The sequence below is a fragment of the Palaemon carinicauda genome, chromosome 36 (genome assembly GCF_036898095.1).
Source record: "Palaemon carinicauda isolate YSFRI2023 chromosome 36, ASM3689809v2, whole genome shotgun sequence".
Taxonomy (NCBI): domain Eukaryota; kingdom Metazoa; phylum Arthropoda; class Malacostraca; order Decapoda; family Palaemonidae; genus Palaemon; species Palaemon carinicauda.
In genome coordinates, this window is record NC_090760.1 from 15,860,632 (window position 1) to 15,879,828 (window position 19,197).

Below are 19,197 nucleotides of genomic sequence, written 5' to 3' on the forward strand. Positions count from 1 at the left end.
GGGCATCTTTGCTAATCACGCACACGCACGAAGATTCGATTGAAGTAAAGATAAAAAAGGATTAAAATGGATTAAAAAGCAATTGGATCAAATCCCCTCCGGGGGGTCGACACGTTCAGTGGTCTTTGGGTCACGGTATAAAGTGAGAGACAACTTTTCTTACTTTCGTAAATAAACTAAAGCATTGTTGTTTATAACAAGTTATTTAGAAATCAAATGGCTGTTTAAAGGGTTTGTGTTTTATCTAATTGTTTCGCCAACGTTCAGTTAAAACCAACATTGGTGGTTAAGTTAAAACAATTGTCAATAAGACGGGAAAAATGGAGAAATTCATAAGAATGAGTAATAAGAAAAGTGTTAAATGAATATTTAAATGTTGAATAGACAATCCAATGACTAACTGTTTACACACTCCGTGACGAAATGATCAAATGAATAACGTAGTTATCATTGATAGGATTGATGTGAATTCATTCTGAAACATCAGTTTCTATTACATGTTATTAGACACTTTTTTACATCCTCTCTCTCTCTCTCTCTCTCTCTCTCTCTCTCTCTTCTCTCTCTCTCTCTCTCTCTCTCTCTCTCTCTCTCTCTCTCTCTCTCTCTCTAACTGGCTTATTGGCATTATTTATTATAAATTCAATTAATAACATAATATTAATTAAAGTCTTCCTACCAGAGCATGAAAAACCAACTACCTGACAATATAATAATTATAAAAAAAAAAATAATAGATTGTAGAAATTTAAACTGGGGTCTCCCGTTTTTCTGCCATTATTCGAATTAAAAAATATGTTGAAAAGTATCTTTATAAGTTTTTAATGGGCCAGGCGAATCTAGTGATCAAAATCCACTACTTAGTAATGGAAGTGAATATGTTTCATGTTCTTACAGTCAACGTGAGAATGTGTTTACTCTTAAATATATGATGTAAGTAGAGGGACACTAAGTAGAGCGCAGACCTCCGCCAGGGTAGTTTATTTCTCGACACTTTTGGACGTTTTAATCATCCGCGACCTTCCAAAATTTAATCTTTTCCAGCACTTTACATAAGTTTGAAATCCCTTTGCAAGTTTCATTGCTTTACGATTAAAATTGTAGCCGTATGGTTGATGACCGGAATTTGACCTTTTGCTTGACCTTGATCTAGGACTCGACCTTGACCTTCGACCTTAACATGCATTGATTGGTGTGGATTTTCATACACTCGAATATGAACCAAGTTTGAAGTCTCTCGGACAACGATGACCAAACTTATGGCTGATTGCGTGAATTAGACATTTTGCTTGACCATGACCTTAACCTTTGATCTTGACCTTCCAAAATTTAATAATTTCCATCTTTCTACACAACAGTTAATCCCTGCAAGTTTCATTACGATTAAAATTGTGGCCTGGAAAGTGTTTACAAACAAACAAACACACAAACAGGGGGTAAAACATAACCTCCTTCCAACTTCGTTGGCTGAGTTAAAAATTTATGTTATCACATTAGTTAAATAAACGAAGAACCTCAATTGTGTTTTTAAGATTTATTTCAGAAGCAGGACTTCTGAAAGTTTTTTAAATTTTATAAAGACTTACTTTTATTGTTTTGAATTGAATTTCATTTTAATCCTTTCTTTATAACAAACGATATCGGCTTCAATGACTCTAGATGTCAGGATGCCAGAAAACTCCAAATCAATCAATCAATCAGCGTTACCATGCACGTGGTAAGCAGCTCCTCTAGGAGAAGAACCCTCCAAAATCAAGCCATTGTTCTCTAGTCTTGGGTAGTGCCATAGCCTCTGTACCATGGTCTTCCACTGTCTTGGGTTAGAGATAGCTTGCTTGAGGGTATATTTGGGCATACTATTCTATCTTATTTCTCTTCCTCCTATTATTTTGAATTTTTTATATTTTATGTTTGAAAGATTTATTTAATGTTGTTATTGTTCTTAAACTTCTCTAGTTGTTCATTTCCTCATTTCCTTTCATCGCTGAGCTATTTTCCATACTGGGGCCCTTGGGCTTATAGCATCCTGCTTTTCCAACTAGGGTTGTAGCTTAGAAAATAATAATAGTTATAATACTCTAAACCTTTGTACTCAAAGAGCTTTTTTTTTAATACTGAATTAATGTGAATTAAGTTTATTGAGAAGTTTAATACTGATTATTATTATTATTATTATTATTATTATTATTATTATTATTATTATTATTATTATCCAAGCTACAACCCTAGTTGGAAAAGCAAGATGCTATAAGCCCAGGGGCTCCAATAGGGAAAAATAGCCCAGTGAGGAAAGGAAATAAGGAAAGAAATAAATGATGAGAACAAATTAACAATAAATCATTCTGAAAAAAGTAACAACGTCAAAACAGATATGTCCTATATAAACTATTAATAACGTCAAAAACAGATATGTCATATATAAACTATAAAAAGGCTCATGTCAGCCTGGTCAACATAAAAACATTTGCTCCAACTTTGGACTTTGAATGTGAATTAAGTTTATTGAGAAGCATATGAAGTTCATGTCCCCTCCATCAACTTAATAATTGCATTGTAATATCAAACGAACCTTTATGGTTCTTTGTCGTTCGTAAGATCCTCTATTATCATTCTGCTTTCTATTCGGAGATCAGAGAAATAGTGGGATTGTTTGAGAGAGAGAGAGAGAGAGAGAGAGAGAGAGAGAGAGAGAGAGAGAGAGAGAGAGAGAGAGAGGTCATAAAAGATAAAGAGAATTTAGTTAAAATGAGAGCAGTTGTCAAAAATAAACAGAATTGAGGAGAGAGCAGGTGACAAAAGGTAATAAACTGGTGAGAGAGAGAGAGAGAGAGAGAGAGAGAGAGAGAGAGAGAGAGAGAGAGAGAGGAGAGAGAGAGAGAGAGAGAGAGAGAGAGAGAGAGAGAGCAGGCCATAAAAGATAAAGAGATAAAGTTAAAATGAGAGCAGTTGTCAAAAGTAAACAAAATGAAAGAGAGAGCACGTGACAAAAGGTAAATAAAAAGGATAGAGAGAGAGAGAGAGAGAGAGAGAGAGAGAGAGAGAGAGAGAGAGAGACTCCCTGATAATACAAACATAAAGAGATAACAGGTGAATAAACAGGAGAGAGAGAGAGTTCATCAAACTACAAACAGAAAGAGGAAACAGGTGAATAAACAGGAGAGAGAGAGAGAGAGAGAGAGAGAGAGAGAGAGAGAGAGAGAGACTTCATCAAAATACAAACAGAAACAGGTGGATTGATTGATATAAAGTTTTCAGGCATCCTGACATAATAAAAAGAGAAAACAGGTGAATAAACAGGATAGAGCGAGAGAGAGAAGAGAGAGAGATGAGAGAGAGAGAGAGAGAGAGAGAGAGAGAGAGAGAGAGAGAGAGAGAGAGAGAAAGATAGAGAGAGACTTCATCAAAATACAAATAGAAATAGAAAACAGGTGAATAAACAGGATAGAGAGAGAGAGAGAGAGAGAGAGAGAGAGAGAGAGAGAGAGAGAGAGATGTCATGAAAATATACGTTTCAACTTTATTAGATTTAATATTCTAAAGACTTTTGAGAGGGGAAATGTATCCTTTACTTATTAACTGATACAGAATTCACCCTCAACAACTTTTTATTAAATAACAGTTCGTGTGTCTAAACTAAAAGTAATTTATCTTAATCTAATTTTGCAAAAAGGTAATTGATAATAAGGAAATTATCTAATATTAATTTGACAGAAATGCATGAGGGAAGATTGTAACTCGCATATATGAATTTTGCAGGAAAAGAGAATTTAGCAAAAGGATTATTAACAATAAGGAAATTTTAAAATATTAATCTTATAAAGATGTATGGGCCCAGAATGCAATTTACAAAAATGCATTTGGCAAAAAAAAAAAAGATAAAAAATAAAACAGGTGGAATCCAATTTTGCAAAAAAGGTAATTAATAATAAGGAAATTTGAAAAAACAATTTAACAAAGATGCATTTAGTTAGAATGCAGTTTACAAAATGGAATTTTACATAGAAGGAATTTAGCAAAAGTAATTTTTAAAAAAATAATTTAGAAAAAGTTTATTTTTTAAACAAATGAATTTAGTAAATGTTTTATTTTTCTGAAAAAAAAATAATTTAGCAAGAGATTTTTTAATTAAAAATAAATTTACCTAACGTGAATTTAAAAGAAAAGGGAATTCAGCAAAAGTGAATTTATTTTCAAAAGAATTTTGAGTGTTGGATACAAAAGAAAAAAATATAATATACTCCTGATTTTAAGAATTATTGCACTAGTGGATGATGATTATATTTGTATGGGTTAAGACTTATCTCAGCTCTTCTAGGAGAAGGACTTCAAAATCAAACTATTTTTCCTCTAGTCTTGGGTAGCGCCATAGCCTCTGTACCATAGCCTTCCACAGGGTTGGGGTAGAGTTCTCTTGCCTGTGGGTACACTCAGCCACACTATTCTATCTTATTTCTCTTCCTCTTGTTTTGTTAATTTCTTTATAGTTTATATAGGAGATACTTATTTTAAATGTTGTTACTGTTTTTAGAATATTTTAATTTTCCTTTTCTACTTTCCTCTCTGGACTATTTTCCCTGTTGGAGTCCCTAGGTTTTTAGCATCCTGCTTTTCCAAATAGGGTTGTAGCTTAGCAAGTAATAAGAATAATAGTGATAATATTGAGATGTCTTGAATTAAGACGTGCACAAGGCAATTTATTTCAAGACTATATCGTTAGTATTACCATAAGCCATTTTTATGTACCTGGCAGTTGGTTAGCTGTGTTGGGGCACAGCATTAGCATAGATAGACATTTGGTATTTGATGGGAGCATTGGGATATATTCTAGGAGAACACTCCAAAATCAAACCATTGTTCCCTAGTCTTGGTAGTGCCACTGCCTCTTGGGATAGAGTTCTTTTGTTTGAGGGTACACTCGGGCACACTATTCTATCTTATCTATCTTCCTATCATATTTTGAAGTTTTAATAATTTGTATATTAAATGTGTATTTTAATGTTACTGTTCTAAGAATATTTTATTTTAATTGCGTATTACTTCTTTTGTAGTTTATTTATTTCCTTATTTCCTTTCCTTACTGGGATATTTTTCCCTGTTGGAGCCCTTGGGTTTATAGCATCCTGATTTTCTAACTAGAGTAGTAGCTTCTTTTTTAATATATATATATATATATATATATATATATATATATATATATATATATATATATATATATATAATATATATATATATATATATATATATATATATATATATATATATATATATATTTATACATATACACGTGTAAATATAAATATATATATATATATATATATATATATATATATATATATATACTGTATATATATGGTATATATATATATATATATATATATATATATATATATATATACTGTATATATATGGTATATATATGGTATATATATGGTATATATATATATATATATATATATATATATATATATATATATATATATTTATATAAATATATATATATATACATACATATATATATATATATATATATATATATATATATATATATTATATATATATATATAAATGGAGATACCTTAACGTGGGAAAGGGTTTGTGTATCGCCTTGATCAGCAAAGCTTTACTAGTCAGGGGCACCCATACTAGGTTGGTTTGTTGTGAGCTATCAGACCAAAGTCTCCCACCATCAGCAATCCGCAGTGGCCATCGTGGTAATGAAAATTGACCAAACCCCAGATATGAGATATGAATAAAGAAATGTCTGAGGCCTTTGTCCTGCTGGGGACTAGAAATTGCTGTATATGTTGTCTGTTGATATATATTCACACATACACACACATACACACACACACACACATATATATATATATATATATATATATATATATATATATATATATATATATATATACATATATATATATATATATATATATATATATATATATATATATATATATATATATGTATATATATGTGTGTGTGTGTGTATATGTGTGTATAATCAGCTTTAACTAGTCTACTGTAAGACAAAGGCCTCAGACATGCCCTTCCACTTGCATCTGTTTATTGTGTGTCTATCCCAGTTTATACCCGCAATTTTCCTTGCCCGGCAATCCATCGTCTTCTCTCCCTTCCCTGCTTCTTTTTCAATCTCTTTGGACCCATTCTGTTATTCTTATTGTCCATGTATCATTTATCGTTCTCATTATATGTCCTGCCCATGTCCATTTCTTTTTCTTACATATTAGAATGTCCTCTACTGTATATAAGCTTATGTGACACAGCTTCTCTTTGGTACAATTTTCATTGAAAGTAATTGCCTTAGTGTTGGAACCTAGATTTAGGTCTACTTTAGGCCCCAGAGCCTTTAAATATGCGGCCCCGAGACTATATAATAATAAGCTCCCACGAAACATTCGAATGATTGAAGACATTAAGGCTTTCAAGAGGAAACTGAAGACTTTCTTATTTCATGAGTCTTTTGACAGTGACGATTTAACAGTAAATGAACAATATGTGACTTGAAACGTTAAATACTGTGAACGAACAAGGTAAAACGACAGTGGAGGTCCTGTAGAGAGTGGGGTTCCCCTGCTGTATGGGACCGGAAAAGCAGCCATCAAAGTTAAGTAGTGAGATCATCGTGTTTCCTACAGGAACCTTCTTATTTCCGTAGTTTCTTCAGTCTTCTACACGAACGGTTGGTTTAAAAAAAAAAAAAAAAAAAAAAATCTGATAATTCTTATTTAAATTATTCTGTCTCTATAAATCTGTTTAGACAATACTTTGTCTTTATCAAATGATTACTGATTTAAATTAAAATTACCTTTTATATGAATTTTCATATCAAATTATGATTAGAGTATTTATAAATTATATTTCAAATGTTCTAAAAATGAAAAAGGACTATTAAAAAATATTTCAAATGATAAGATAAGTTCATCATTAATAATTGAAATTATCATTTTACATATAGATTAAACTATTGGTTTATTGTGTGTTGCCTATTATCATATGTTATTGAATATTTATTTCTCTACACATGGTCGTGCTCAGTATCATTGATAACGATTTTAGGTAAATTTCTCGAATGCAATTTCTCGAAAGTCAAATTCTCGAACTCAATTGCTCGAAAAAAAATTTCTCGAACTATCATTTTCTCGAATGCCATATTTCTCGAAAACTGATATCTATTTTGTTGAGAAAATTGAATGGAAAAATTTTCATGTATTTCAAGGAAAAATATATCCTTTTGGGTTGACAAACACAAATGTTAAAAATTTATTGTAAATGAAGGAATGAAAAAATACAAGGGTTTTAATTTATTATTTTATCTAAAAAAATAAAGTTAATATCTTTTATGACGCAAAAGTGTGATTACAAATAGGTACGCAGTGTGTCGTGCATTATTCGTACGCTCGTACATACAAGACATCACGGAATGCTAATAGCCTCTTTATAAATTGGTCTTAGGCGCTTATGGGATACTTTCGATTGTGTTCGAGAAATTTACTTGTTTGTTTTCGAGTAATTGACATTCGAGAAAATGATAGTTCGAGAAATTATTTTTCGGTCAATTGAATTTGAGAAATTTACCTTCGCGCAATTGATTTCGAGAAATTTGCCTGACACCATTGATAACCTTACTGGAACAAACATACATTGCTTTTATTCATTACCATTTATTACTTTCGTGAGTCCACGAAAGAACGTTATTATGTACTAACATTAAGACATATAAATGTCCAGGACATATTAAACTTTGACTAATATCTTTATTATCTGCGAAAATAAATATTCAAACACCGGCATTAGGAAAGTATTTGACAAAATTTCCAACATATTTTGAAATAACTATAAAACTATAAAATATTGATTAAAAATGTTAAGAAAATTATATAACTTATATTTAAATGTTGTTATTGTTCTTTAAATATTTAATTTTGATTGTTTATTTCTTCTCTTGTAGTTTATTTATTTCCCCATTTCCTTTCCTCACTAGGCTATTTTTCCCTGTTGGAGCCATTGGGCGTATAGCAGCCTGCTCTTCCGACTAGGGTTGTAGCTTAGCTTGTAATAATAATAATAATAATAATAATAATAATAATAATAATAATAATAATAATAATAATAATAATAATAATAATAATAATAATAATAATGATGATGATGATGATGATGATGATGATAATAATAATAATAATAATAATAATAATAATAATAATAATTATTATTATAATAATATCAACAAAAACAACAACAACAATAATAATAATAATAATAATAATAATAATAATAATAATAATAATAATAATAATAATAATAATAATGAGGAGGAAAATATTATCAAGACAACCTTAAAGTAATAACTCTATATCAAGACATTTATTCCATTAAGAACTGGACGGTAAAGTTTCTTCATTATACTACAGCACTGGCACTAATAGGACTATATCCCTAGTCTCGAAAGAAGTGTGTTCAAACTGAGTATAAAACTTGTCATTCCGCAAAAATACAGTAAATCACGCTAATCATTGCCATTATCATAATCGCCATACGTCATTGCAGAAATTTGAGAATTGCAAAAGATTTAAGGAATTTGTTTGACCACAACTTCCTGATTTTGAACGCCTGGGACAAAATGTCTTAATAAGAATGCTGATGGTAATCATCTGTTCACTAGTTTTAATTTGGATTTTGCAAAGGCATTTGAACGTTTGATGTCCTTCTCACAACTTCCAATGCTGTACAGAAATCCCTTGATTGTGGTCTTGAATTTCGTATGATTGGCCTTGATTTTATTATTATTATTATTATTATTATTATTATTATTATTATTAGCTAAACTATAACCCTAGTTGAAAAAGCAGGATGTTATAAGGCCAAGGGCTCCAACAGGGAAAAATAGCCCATTGAGGAAAGGAAATAACAAGAAATAAATAGTGCTGTCTTTGATTTTTATTTTTTTCAAACATAAAGCAGATAAGAATAGACAGGCCTTTAATTAACTTCGTTATCAAATTAATAAGTAACACATTGCAATTAGCAGTTGTTGATGGGTACCATAGTGGTTATAGAAATGCGATATCTGGTGTTTCTCAGGATAATTTTCTTGGCCCGTATATTCGGAAAAGTGGTTTGAAGATGAAAACAGGTTTGGTTACATATGCAGGTGATGCTACTCTCTTTGCGTCAGTGATGCAGGTGATGCTACTCTGTTTGCATCACTGATGCAGGTGATGCTACTCTTTGCATTAATTTCATCCACTGAATGTATACACTTGGTTGCTGAATCCCTTATTCGAGTTCTAGCTAAAATCTATGATTGTAAGGAGAGCCCGGGTCTTACACAAGGTAAGGCAATCTATACAGACAGACAGACAGAGGTCGAGGACAGCGGCTCCTCAATATCCAAAACTTTGCGTCGACAGTTTCTCATTACTACTGTATATACAACTTTAAAATTCAAGGTATGATTCCCGAATGCTTAGTTGAATCAGTAGAACTTCAAAAGTTCAAAGTTGGAGCAAATTTTATGTTGACTAACGTGACATGAGTCTTTTTATATTTTATATATGACATATCTGTTTGTGACGTTGTTAATAGTTTATATAGGGCATATCTGTTTTGACGTTGTTACTGTTTTTAGAATGATTTATTGTTAATTTATTCTCATCATTTATTTATTTCCTTTCCTCACTGGGCTATTTTTCTCTACTGGAGCCCTTGGGCTTATAGCATCTTGTTTTTCCAACTAGGGTTGTAGCTTGGCTATTATTAATAATAATAATAATAATAATAATAATAATAATAATAATAATAATAATAATAATAATAATAATAATAATAATAATAATTTGAGAACCTTCTCTGGCCTGTTACTTCTTCAGTTACACAAAAAATGATTTATTGAGCAAGTTTTTCAGGACATTTTGATGATCACCCAGACTGGCTAATCTAGGAAGCATTACCAGTTATGCAGTATATTATAGAAGTTTTAATCAAGCTTTCACCAGACTGTGGGACTTCATAAGCTTGGAATTTATGAAAATGCTTTTCTGGTGAACAGGTTGATAGAAGTCTCGTTGCATAGTTTATACACGAGTTATCTATTTTAATGTTTTTACTTAACTTAATATATTTGATATTTTCTCTTATTTTTCATTTTTATAGTTATTTTATTTTTCTCTATCCTTTTTGTACTGGGCTTCTTTCCCAGATGGAGCCCTTTGGCATGAACTTGTTTTTTTAACTAGGGCTAAAGCTTGGCTAGAAATGATAATAATAATAATAATAATAATAATAATAATAATAATAATAATAATAATAATAATAATAATAATAATAATAATAATAACAACAAAAAATTCTTAAATTGCTTCAAATTCCAGTGGTCACGAACGTCCGGAGAGTTAGAAAGAAGCAAGAAAGAAGGAATGGAGAAAAGAAAAGAATATATTTATCAGATGTGGAAAAAAAGAGAGAAGAAAATGAAAGAATTAGAATAAAGAAGAAAACCAAGGAGGTGCCGATGGAAAGGTGAATCCCTCCGCCCAACAACTGAACTGAACTGAGCAACGTGATAGATCTTCAAACTTTACGTTGATAATTGTGCTTTTGTTTACGTTTAGATTTTGTGCATCTGTTTGTGTACGCAATTTACGACAAATTATCCGAAGATCAGAGCTCGAATACACATACAGTGTAAATTATATATTAAAATATTTAACGTGTGATATCTTGAAAAGGTAATTGACTTATTATTACTGAAATAACTAACATTAAAGGTACTACTATAGCCTGCGGTAGGTCAATGCCAATCTCAAGTACCACCATTAGTGACCATCTTTTAATATAATTATCATGTTTTTTTTTAATACCATACTGGTTTAGGGATAGTTTGGGAGCCTTTGTATATCAGCGGCCAGTTGCTCACGCGTTCATTAAAAATGGACATCACCTAACCTAAACTTTCCCCCCCGTAACCTAACCCACAAGCCGTGTCCTTACCTACTTACTTAACAGTGAGGCTAACAACCCCCTGCGACCCCCCTTACACTGCCGTATTCTAAGTTAGACATAATAATAAATACAATGGCCGCTATCATACATACACCCCTGTTTCTGCATGTCAGAACATAGGAGCAGTGAAATAATGTTTAATCGCGAGAGAAGCGATCTTATGGCAGAGCATAAACCATTGGAGCCTTTGTATATTAGGGGCCAGTTCCTCATACATTAATTAAAAATGGACTTAAACTTTCCCCCCCTAACCAAGCCGTGTCCTTACCTACATACCTAATGGGGGGAGCCTGCGACCCCCTTTCATTGCCCGTATTCTAAGTTAGCCATAATAATACATACAGGTGGCCGCTATACTACATACACCCCATAGTTTGTAACTCAGTACATACATCATATATATTGTATACAGTAATAGATAGTTTAAGGTAGGGTAGGCGGGTTAGTTACGTTAGGAAGATTTGACTTTACAATATTTTGATGATGTTAATCATCTAAAATACGTAATTTACAAGTTTTATAGAGGAGTTAAACTAGGAAATGTGGTCAGGGCTACCGCAGAGTTATTGGATCCTTGGTTTTAATGCCCTTTTCTTGTGTTTTCTCGACATTACAAATTTCTTTGTGAACTTGGTGTTTTTTGGGTAGTTGGAACCTGTAGACCCATAACGAAAAAGCACCATATGCTGTCATTTACAGTGGTTGAAGGTGGGGGGGGGGGGGCACGTAAAAATGCCCTTTTCTTGTGTGACTTGTGAATATTTTCTGTGAAATTAGTGCATTTTTGGATGTTTGGAATCTGGAGTAAAATAGTTCAAAATAGGTCTATTTCCGACATTCTAAAGTATCAGAAACGTTCAAATCACCTATAATTACATCGTTCTGTTTTTTTTTAAGCCATAAAAACAATTGTTTTAATGTAAATAGGCCTATTTACCCGATCCCTTGACTGGCCAGACAGTAATGCATTGGATCCCCCTCTCTGGTTACAGCTCATTTTTTCTTTGCCTATATATACTCTGAATAGTCTGGCCTATTCCTCACAGATTCTCATCTGTCCTCATACACCTGACAACACTGAAATTACCTAACACTTCTTTACTCAAGTGTGTAATTACTGTAATGTAATTGTTCAGTGGCTACTTTCCTCTTGGGAAGGATAGAAGAGACTCTTTAGCTATGGTAAGCAGTTCTTCCAGGTGAAGGACACTCCAAAATCAAACCATTGTTCTCTAGCCTTGGGTAGTGCCATAGCCTCTGTACCATGGTCTTCCACTGTCTTTGGTTAGAGTTCTCTTGCTTAAGGGTACAATTGGGCATACTATTCTGTCTTATTTTTTTCTCTTCCTCTTGTTTTTTTGAAATGGTGTGTTGGGCAGGCTTAATCAAAGGGCCATGGATGCCTGGTGGTTTATCAAGAGGTTGTCTTTTCCTTATTTGATTCTTTTTCTTCTCAAAACCATCCTTACTGTCCTTCCTTCAGTTAAAGTGTCTATCCTGGAGGGTATTTAGCCTTGCAGTGTATCGGCTCCTCCATGTTGACCAGTTTTTCCAACTTTTTTTCTATAATCTATGGGTTTGATCAATCATTTTATTTATATTTCTGTACATATTGTTTTTGTTATAATTCGTGTTAATTTAGTTTTTAAGTATGATTTCTTTTTTATTACCATTAATTCTTATGCTGTCTGGAGACGTTGAGTGAAATCCGAGACCAGTACGTCCTAGATTTCATCAATGTTGTTTACTATATTGCAATATTTGTGGTCTTCATGCAAATATCCAAGACCTTACAGTTGCGTCCAGACAGTATGATATTCTTTTGTGCTCAGAAACTTTGGTTTCTAATATGAGGCACTCATCTGAGCTCTTTATAACTGGTTTTAAGAAGCCAAAAATGTTGAAACGCGATGCCGTCCCTATGGCCAGGGGAATGGCGGTGTATATTAGGACTAAGTACCCTGCTTCTCATAAGTCCTGCTATGAATGTGGATGTCATGAGATTCAGGTAATAAAAGTTTGTGGCAGGCATAACCACTTTTATTTGTGTTCAATCTTCCAGAATCCAGACATGGATGATTCAATCTTCGAGGATCTTTTTACCATTATGGTTAAGATACAAGATGATAGAAAGGCCTTTTTTGTCTTTGTTGGCGATTTCAATGCTCACCATAGGTAGTGGTTAAGTTCTGTTTCCCCCTACTGATCGCCATGGCTTAAGAGCTTTAGACTTTGCCTCTGAATCAGGCTTTGAGAAATTCATCTGGTAACTGCTTGGTCCTTGTATTCACTGACTAACCTTGCATTATAACGAGTAAGGTTTGGTTCTCCAGCCGGCACTTCTGATCATGCCTTGATTTCATTAGTAGTGAAGACTGAGCAGCCTGTCCCTGATGTATCATACCCATGTAAGATTTATATGAAATCTCAAGCAGACCGGTGTGGGATTTTACATGATACTTTTGGCTTGAATTGGCCACAATTGCATAGTAGTGTTGATCCTGTTGTCCCTTTGATTGAGAATCTAGTCAATGTAATTGATAGGCGTATCCCTTCTCGTGTGCTAAGGTACCGAGTGAAGGACAAACCGTGGTTCAATGATGATTGTAGACAAGCTTATTTGGAGAAGCAGGTGCCCTATCATCTTTGGAAGGGTAACAGATCAGATTTGGCCTGGAATAACTATACAGTACTTAGCTTAGAGCTTTTGCTCAGAGAGTTAATGCTTCAACTGAAAAGGAATACAATTTAACCGTAAAAGAAACCCTTTCTGGTGTAGATTCAAAAGTTCTTCCTTTACTTAAACCAGCTGGCTCAGTCACTCACTGTCCAAAGGAAAAGGCAACCCTTTTGGCTGATGTGTTTGACAGTAAACAGAGTAATGAGAAACTCAAACTTCCTCATTCCTGTTTTCTTGAGGCTAAACTAACTAGTTTAGCTTTTCAATCTCGTGAAATTAAAGCTCTGTTGGACCTTGATGCTTATGGAGGTGTAGACTCAAATGGTATTTAATAGGGGTATTACTTTTGGCGTAGCTGAAATGACGAGCCATTAATTTTTAACGAGGGTTAACTACCCACACCGCTAGTGGGGGTTAGGGAGGGTTAGTTGCTACCGCTCCCCCTCACACACCTGTGATTGAGCTCACTTTGCTTTCAGCTCGGATGGTGAATGGTCGTTACTGTTTTTCATCCTCGCCGACAATTGGCAGCCATTAACGGTTTTTGTTTTCTCTTTTTTCCTAGACTGAGTGTGTGTGAAGTTGACTTCTGCGACCATGCGCACCTGCCCTGAACTCTCCGACCGCCCCTGTGGAACATTTGGGTCGGCGTTCGAGAATGATCCTCATGCCCTTTGTCCTTCTTGCAGAGGTCAACAGTGAGATAGTGTCAACAAGTGTAGGGAGTGGTCTTCCCAGTGGGAGAGGTTTTCGCGACGGCGAAAGAATAAGTCCAAGCGGGATATTTCTCCTTCGAAGGTTGCTTCGAAGGAAGGAGACCCAAGGCCTCTTCTTTCGTCGCCCAAACCTCCTCCTAAGCTCCTACTTGGTCGGTCTCTTTCGAGAGACCGTCGAGTAGTAGCGTAGACCAATTTATTTCTGACCAACCCTGGGTCTCGAGGGATGAGGTTGCTTCCCCTAGCGAAGCAGCACCACATCTCCCCCCGGGTGAGGCCTTGTCACTATCCTCCGTAATTCAGATTTGGTCCTCCTTGAGGCTCACGGGTTCGCCCTCCAAGGAGGCATTACTTGAGTTCATCCGTATGGGTGCTTCTGTCAAGCAATCGTCGTCACCGTCAGAGGTAGATCCCCTGACTCTTGTCGACGTTGTTGTGTCAGAGGTGTCTCATGCGACATCACCCATCTCCTCTGCCACTCCAAACTCTACAACTCTAGCTGCCGACTTAGTTTCCCCCATTCCTGACCATCCTCCGAGGGGGAAACTAAGTTCATCATCGATCTCTCCTGCTAGTGTTTCTCTTCCTCCGGGGAGTTCACTTACAGAGACTCCTCTTCTGAGGACTGCTGACGGACAGCTTGCTGATCCAACGGCCCCTAGAGGGTGCATCCGTCGGAAGGCTCGCCTTCCTCTTCGCCTTAGAGGCCTCCCTTCACCTGCGGTGAAGAGGCGCCTCTGGTTAAACATCTTCAATGCAGTCCCCTGCAGAGGATCCTCTAGACCTTCAATCATCCATCACTGCTCGCCCTGCGCACCACGCACCTACGCGCCCTGACCAGCACTCACCACTCATCCTGATGTTCAGCGCTCTCCTGTGCGCCATGCGCACACGCGCCCACGATCACCTGAGCACCCTGTGCAAATACGCTCAGGGTCGCCTACGCGCCAGCTCACCACACCGCACTTGTGCTCTCCTGCACCTATCCACCCACGATCTCCTGCGCCCCACATCACCTGCGCGCCAGGGCTCTCGTGTGCGTCATCTTACGTGCCAACCAACACCTGCGTGCCATCACTCTCCTGCGCACAAGTTTGTAGGTGAGGCGACAACCATATTGCCATCCTCACCTGCGCGCCAACTGTTACCTCTGCGCAGCGCTCGCCAGACCATGTGCACTCGGCTGCACGCACACAGAGATGCGCACGCGCCCTCTCTCCTACGTGCACGAGCCAACACTCCCGCGTGCTCATCATGATTCTCCTGCGCGCGCCAACATTCTCCCGCACACGAGCACGAATATTCTCCCTTGTGCGACCACCGTTATTCTCCCTCGCGCGAGTGCCAATATTTCCCTGCATGCGAGCATGTACACCAACAGGCACATCATCTGGCAAGGTCGCTATCGCCTCATTCCCCTCCTCGCAAGTGTATACCATCACGCATTGTGGGAGAAGGGAAACAATTTCATGCAGAGAGGTTCAGGATCCCTAAGCTATTCCAGTAACTCCTCCCAGGGAATCTTCGGTCCCTTTCCCTTCAGGGGATCTGTCTGACAGTGCATCTGTCATCCAGCAGCCCTGGTTTAATACCTTAATCAGAGCCGTAACCCAGGCTTTCAAGCCTGTACCCCTTTGAAGAGGAAAAGAGGAGTTTCGGACGCGGTCACTTCCCCGAGGCCGAAGCTGACTCCATGCAGACCATTGAGGCAAGTTCCTCCTGTTCCTCAGACAAATTCTCCATCCCTGTTGGACGAAGATCTCCCATCACCCAGGGAACCACGTGAAGGGAGACTCTCCCCCATCGCACCAATGGAGGAAATCTCTCTTCATGCCGAGAGTTCCTCGCAGTCAGAGAACAGAAGGGACATACCACACACATCGATGTTGGAGTCTTACCTCCTTCCCTGGAAGGAATCCAAAGACTCCAAAACCATGCCGAAGTCCCCCACTAGGGCTAGTTTGGAACCAGCCAGCCACTCGGGGAATGTCCGCGACTCTCCCCAAGAAGAGCCTTTGGGGACAGAAGGAGACTTTGCTGTAAGTCCTACAACAGGAGGAGACCAGCAGGAGTCAGAACACACATTCTGGCAGGTTCTGACTCTAATGAGGGTTCTCAACTGGTTTTCCGACCCAGAGATCCCCCCTCGAGAGGGCAAAAAACCCTCAAAGACTAGTGCAGCCCTACCCTGGTCTCAAGGGGTGAAGAGTACCAGGGACAAGATCGCCCAGCAGCTCTCCGAGTTTGCCTTCTCCAACCGTTCCGGTACCACGAACAAGCTCCTCTCACCTCCTCGCCTACAGCAGAGGAGGTACTTTGAGATCCTGGAGGAGCCCAGTTCAGCTCTTCCTCTTCACCACTTGCTGGAAGAGCAGGGGAATTCCTCTTGAGAGACTCTCCAACCGGCAGTTCTCGTTCTCGGAAGCTGAGATCCTTAACCAGGAGAAGGTCACGAAGTATGCTATGCAAGCTACTTCGTGGCTTGATATCTGGTTAGGGACCTTAAGTATCCTGATACGATCCGAGGATTTTTCCACAAACGTACCAAGAAAGTTATGGAAACCTTCCTACTCTCAGATACTCGCACGATCGAGTTTCTTGCCCACCAAGTCTCGAACTTGTGGGCAAATACCATCTTGAAACGTCGAGATGCAGTAGCTGAGAGGTTCCACCAGAAGGTCCCTACCATCGAGATCAATAGGCTCAGACATTCCGCCATAGAGGGGTCCCATCTGTTTGAGCCTAAGGATGTGGAATATGCTGCTGAGAGGTGGAGGAAGTCTCATCAAGACTCCCTCCTCCATAGGGTTTTAACATCTAAGCCCTATAAACTTCCAGCACCACAGCAGTCCTGTCCAACCAAGACCACAATGACGACAAAAACTGCAGCGAAGACAACGGTGTTTAAGCCTTTTCTTGTCAAAGACAGGAAAGGCAAAATGTCCTCCCGGGGAGGGAAAAATCCTAGAGGGAGCAGCCGAGGCTGCAAATGCTAGGATAGGCAGTCCCCCTGCATTTCCAGCAGTGGGGGGATGCCTACAATGTTGCGCAAACAGGTGGAAGCAGCTCAGGGCCGATTCCTGGACAATCTCCGTGATCAGTCTAGGATATCGCGTCCCGTTCATAACATCTCTACCTCCCCTGACCAAGAATCCAGTGTCATTGAACTCCCTTGCCTTGGGATCGGCAAGGGGCCAAGCTCTTCGGGCAGAAGTCCAGACCCTGTTGAAGAAGGGCGCTCTAAAAAGAGGTCCTCGACGGATCCCCAGGCTTCTTCAGTCGACTCTTTCTTGTAAAGAAGGCGTCTTGAGGCTGGAGAGCAGTCATCTACCTCTCAGCTCTGAACAAGTTTGTCAAACAAACTCCGTTCAGCATGGAGATGGCAGACACGGTCAGACTAGCAGTAAGACCGCAAGACTTCATGCGCACACTGGACCTAAACGACGCGTACTTCCAGATCTCAGTCCATCCATCTTCAAGGAAGTACTTAAGATTCAGCCTAGACAACAGCATATACCAGTTCAAGGTGCTGTGCTTCGGTCTTTCCACAGCACCACAAGTCTTCACCAGAGTGTTTACCCTAGTGTCATCTTGGGCACACTGGATTGGCATCCGTGTCCTCCGTTATCTGGACGACTGGCTAATCCTAGCAGACTCTGTGTCAACCCTTCTTCAACACCGATACAAACTTCTGAGACTTTGCCAGGATCTGGGGATCATGGTAAGTCTCGAGAAGTCCTCACTGCTTCCCACTCAAAGACTGGTATACTTAGGCATGATTGTAGACACCATTCTCCACAAAGCCTTCCCATCAGACGACAGGATAGCAAGGCTGAGAAAGCTCGCAAGACCTTTTCTCAGACGAGAAGAACTTCCAGCTCACTCGTGGCTACGTCTCCTCAGTCACCTTTCATCGCTGGCCCGTCTAATTTCCAATGGGCGCCTCAAGATGAGATCCCTCCTGTGGCAACTCAAGTCCCAGTGGAATCAATCACATGACTCCCCGGACATCGAGATCCCCACGGGACCTGCGGAACTGACAGACCTCCAGTCGTGGGTGACAGACGAGAATCTACGAAAGGGAGTGGTCCTTCTCGTCCTCCCCCCGGATTTGATACTGTTTTCAGACGCTTAAAAAAAAAAGGGTGGGGGCCCACGTGCTGCACCACACGACCTCAGGCCTCTGGTCAGAGTCAGAAAAGTGCCTCTACATAAATCTCTTAGAGATGAAGGCCATCTTTGTGGCCATTCAACGGTTCCAGCAGTTCATGGCAAGTCACTCTGTGGTGGTGATGAGCGACAACACCACAGTAGTGGCCTACATCAACAAACAAGGAGGTACTTTTTCGCAGCAACTATCCCGTCGAGCAGTAGAGATACTGAGATGGGTCGAAATCCACTCGATACTACTATTACCATGCTTCATTCCGAGCAAAAGGAATGTTCTTGCCGACAACATGAGCAGAGCATCTCAGATAGTGTGTACCGAGTGGTCTTTGGATCATCTAGTAGCCAACAAAGTCCTGACTTTGTGGGGTTCTCTGACTGTGGACCTCTTCGCAACGGCCCTGGACTTCAGGCTCCCACTGTACTGTCCCCTAGTCCCAGACCCCAAGGCTCTCTGGCAAGATGCTTTCCAACAACGGTGGGACAACATCGACGTTTACGCCTTTCCCCCGTGCTGTCTGATGAGGAGGGTACTCAACAAGACCAGAACATCGGTCAATCTTTCAGTGACCCTCATAGTTTTTCTATGGCATCATGCAGAATGGTTCC

At 38.1% G+C, this 19,197-nt stretch overlaps 2 protein-coding genes across 2 annotated transcripts in view; one reads left to right on the forward strand and one right to left on the reverse strand.

The window, feature by feature from the left end:
* LOC137628388 (uncharacterized) overlaps window positions 1-146 on the reverse strand; it is a 2,368-nt gene extending 2,222 nt beyond the window's left edge. Inside the window, exon 1 of the mRNA XM_068359539.1 lies at window positions 1-146. This exon is cut by the window's left edge and continues 2,222 nt beyond it. Coding sequence (XP_068215640.1) covers window positions 1-6 — 6 coding nt within the window. The 5' untranslated portion in view covers window positions 7-146.
* A 10,428-nt stretch (window positions 147-10,574) lies between these two features.
* Window positions 10,575-19,197, forward strand: part of LOC137628771 (uncharacterized) — a 79,459-nt gene continuing 70,836 nt past the window's right edge. Inside the window, exon 1 of the mRNA XM_068359974.1 lies at window positions 10,575-10,751. The gene's annotated coding sequence lies outside the window, so the exon portion shown is untranslated. The remainder of the gene's footprint in view (window positions 10,752-19,197) is intronic.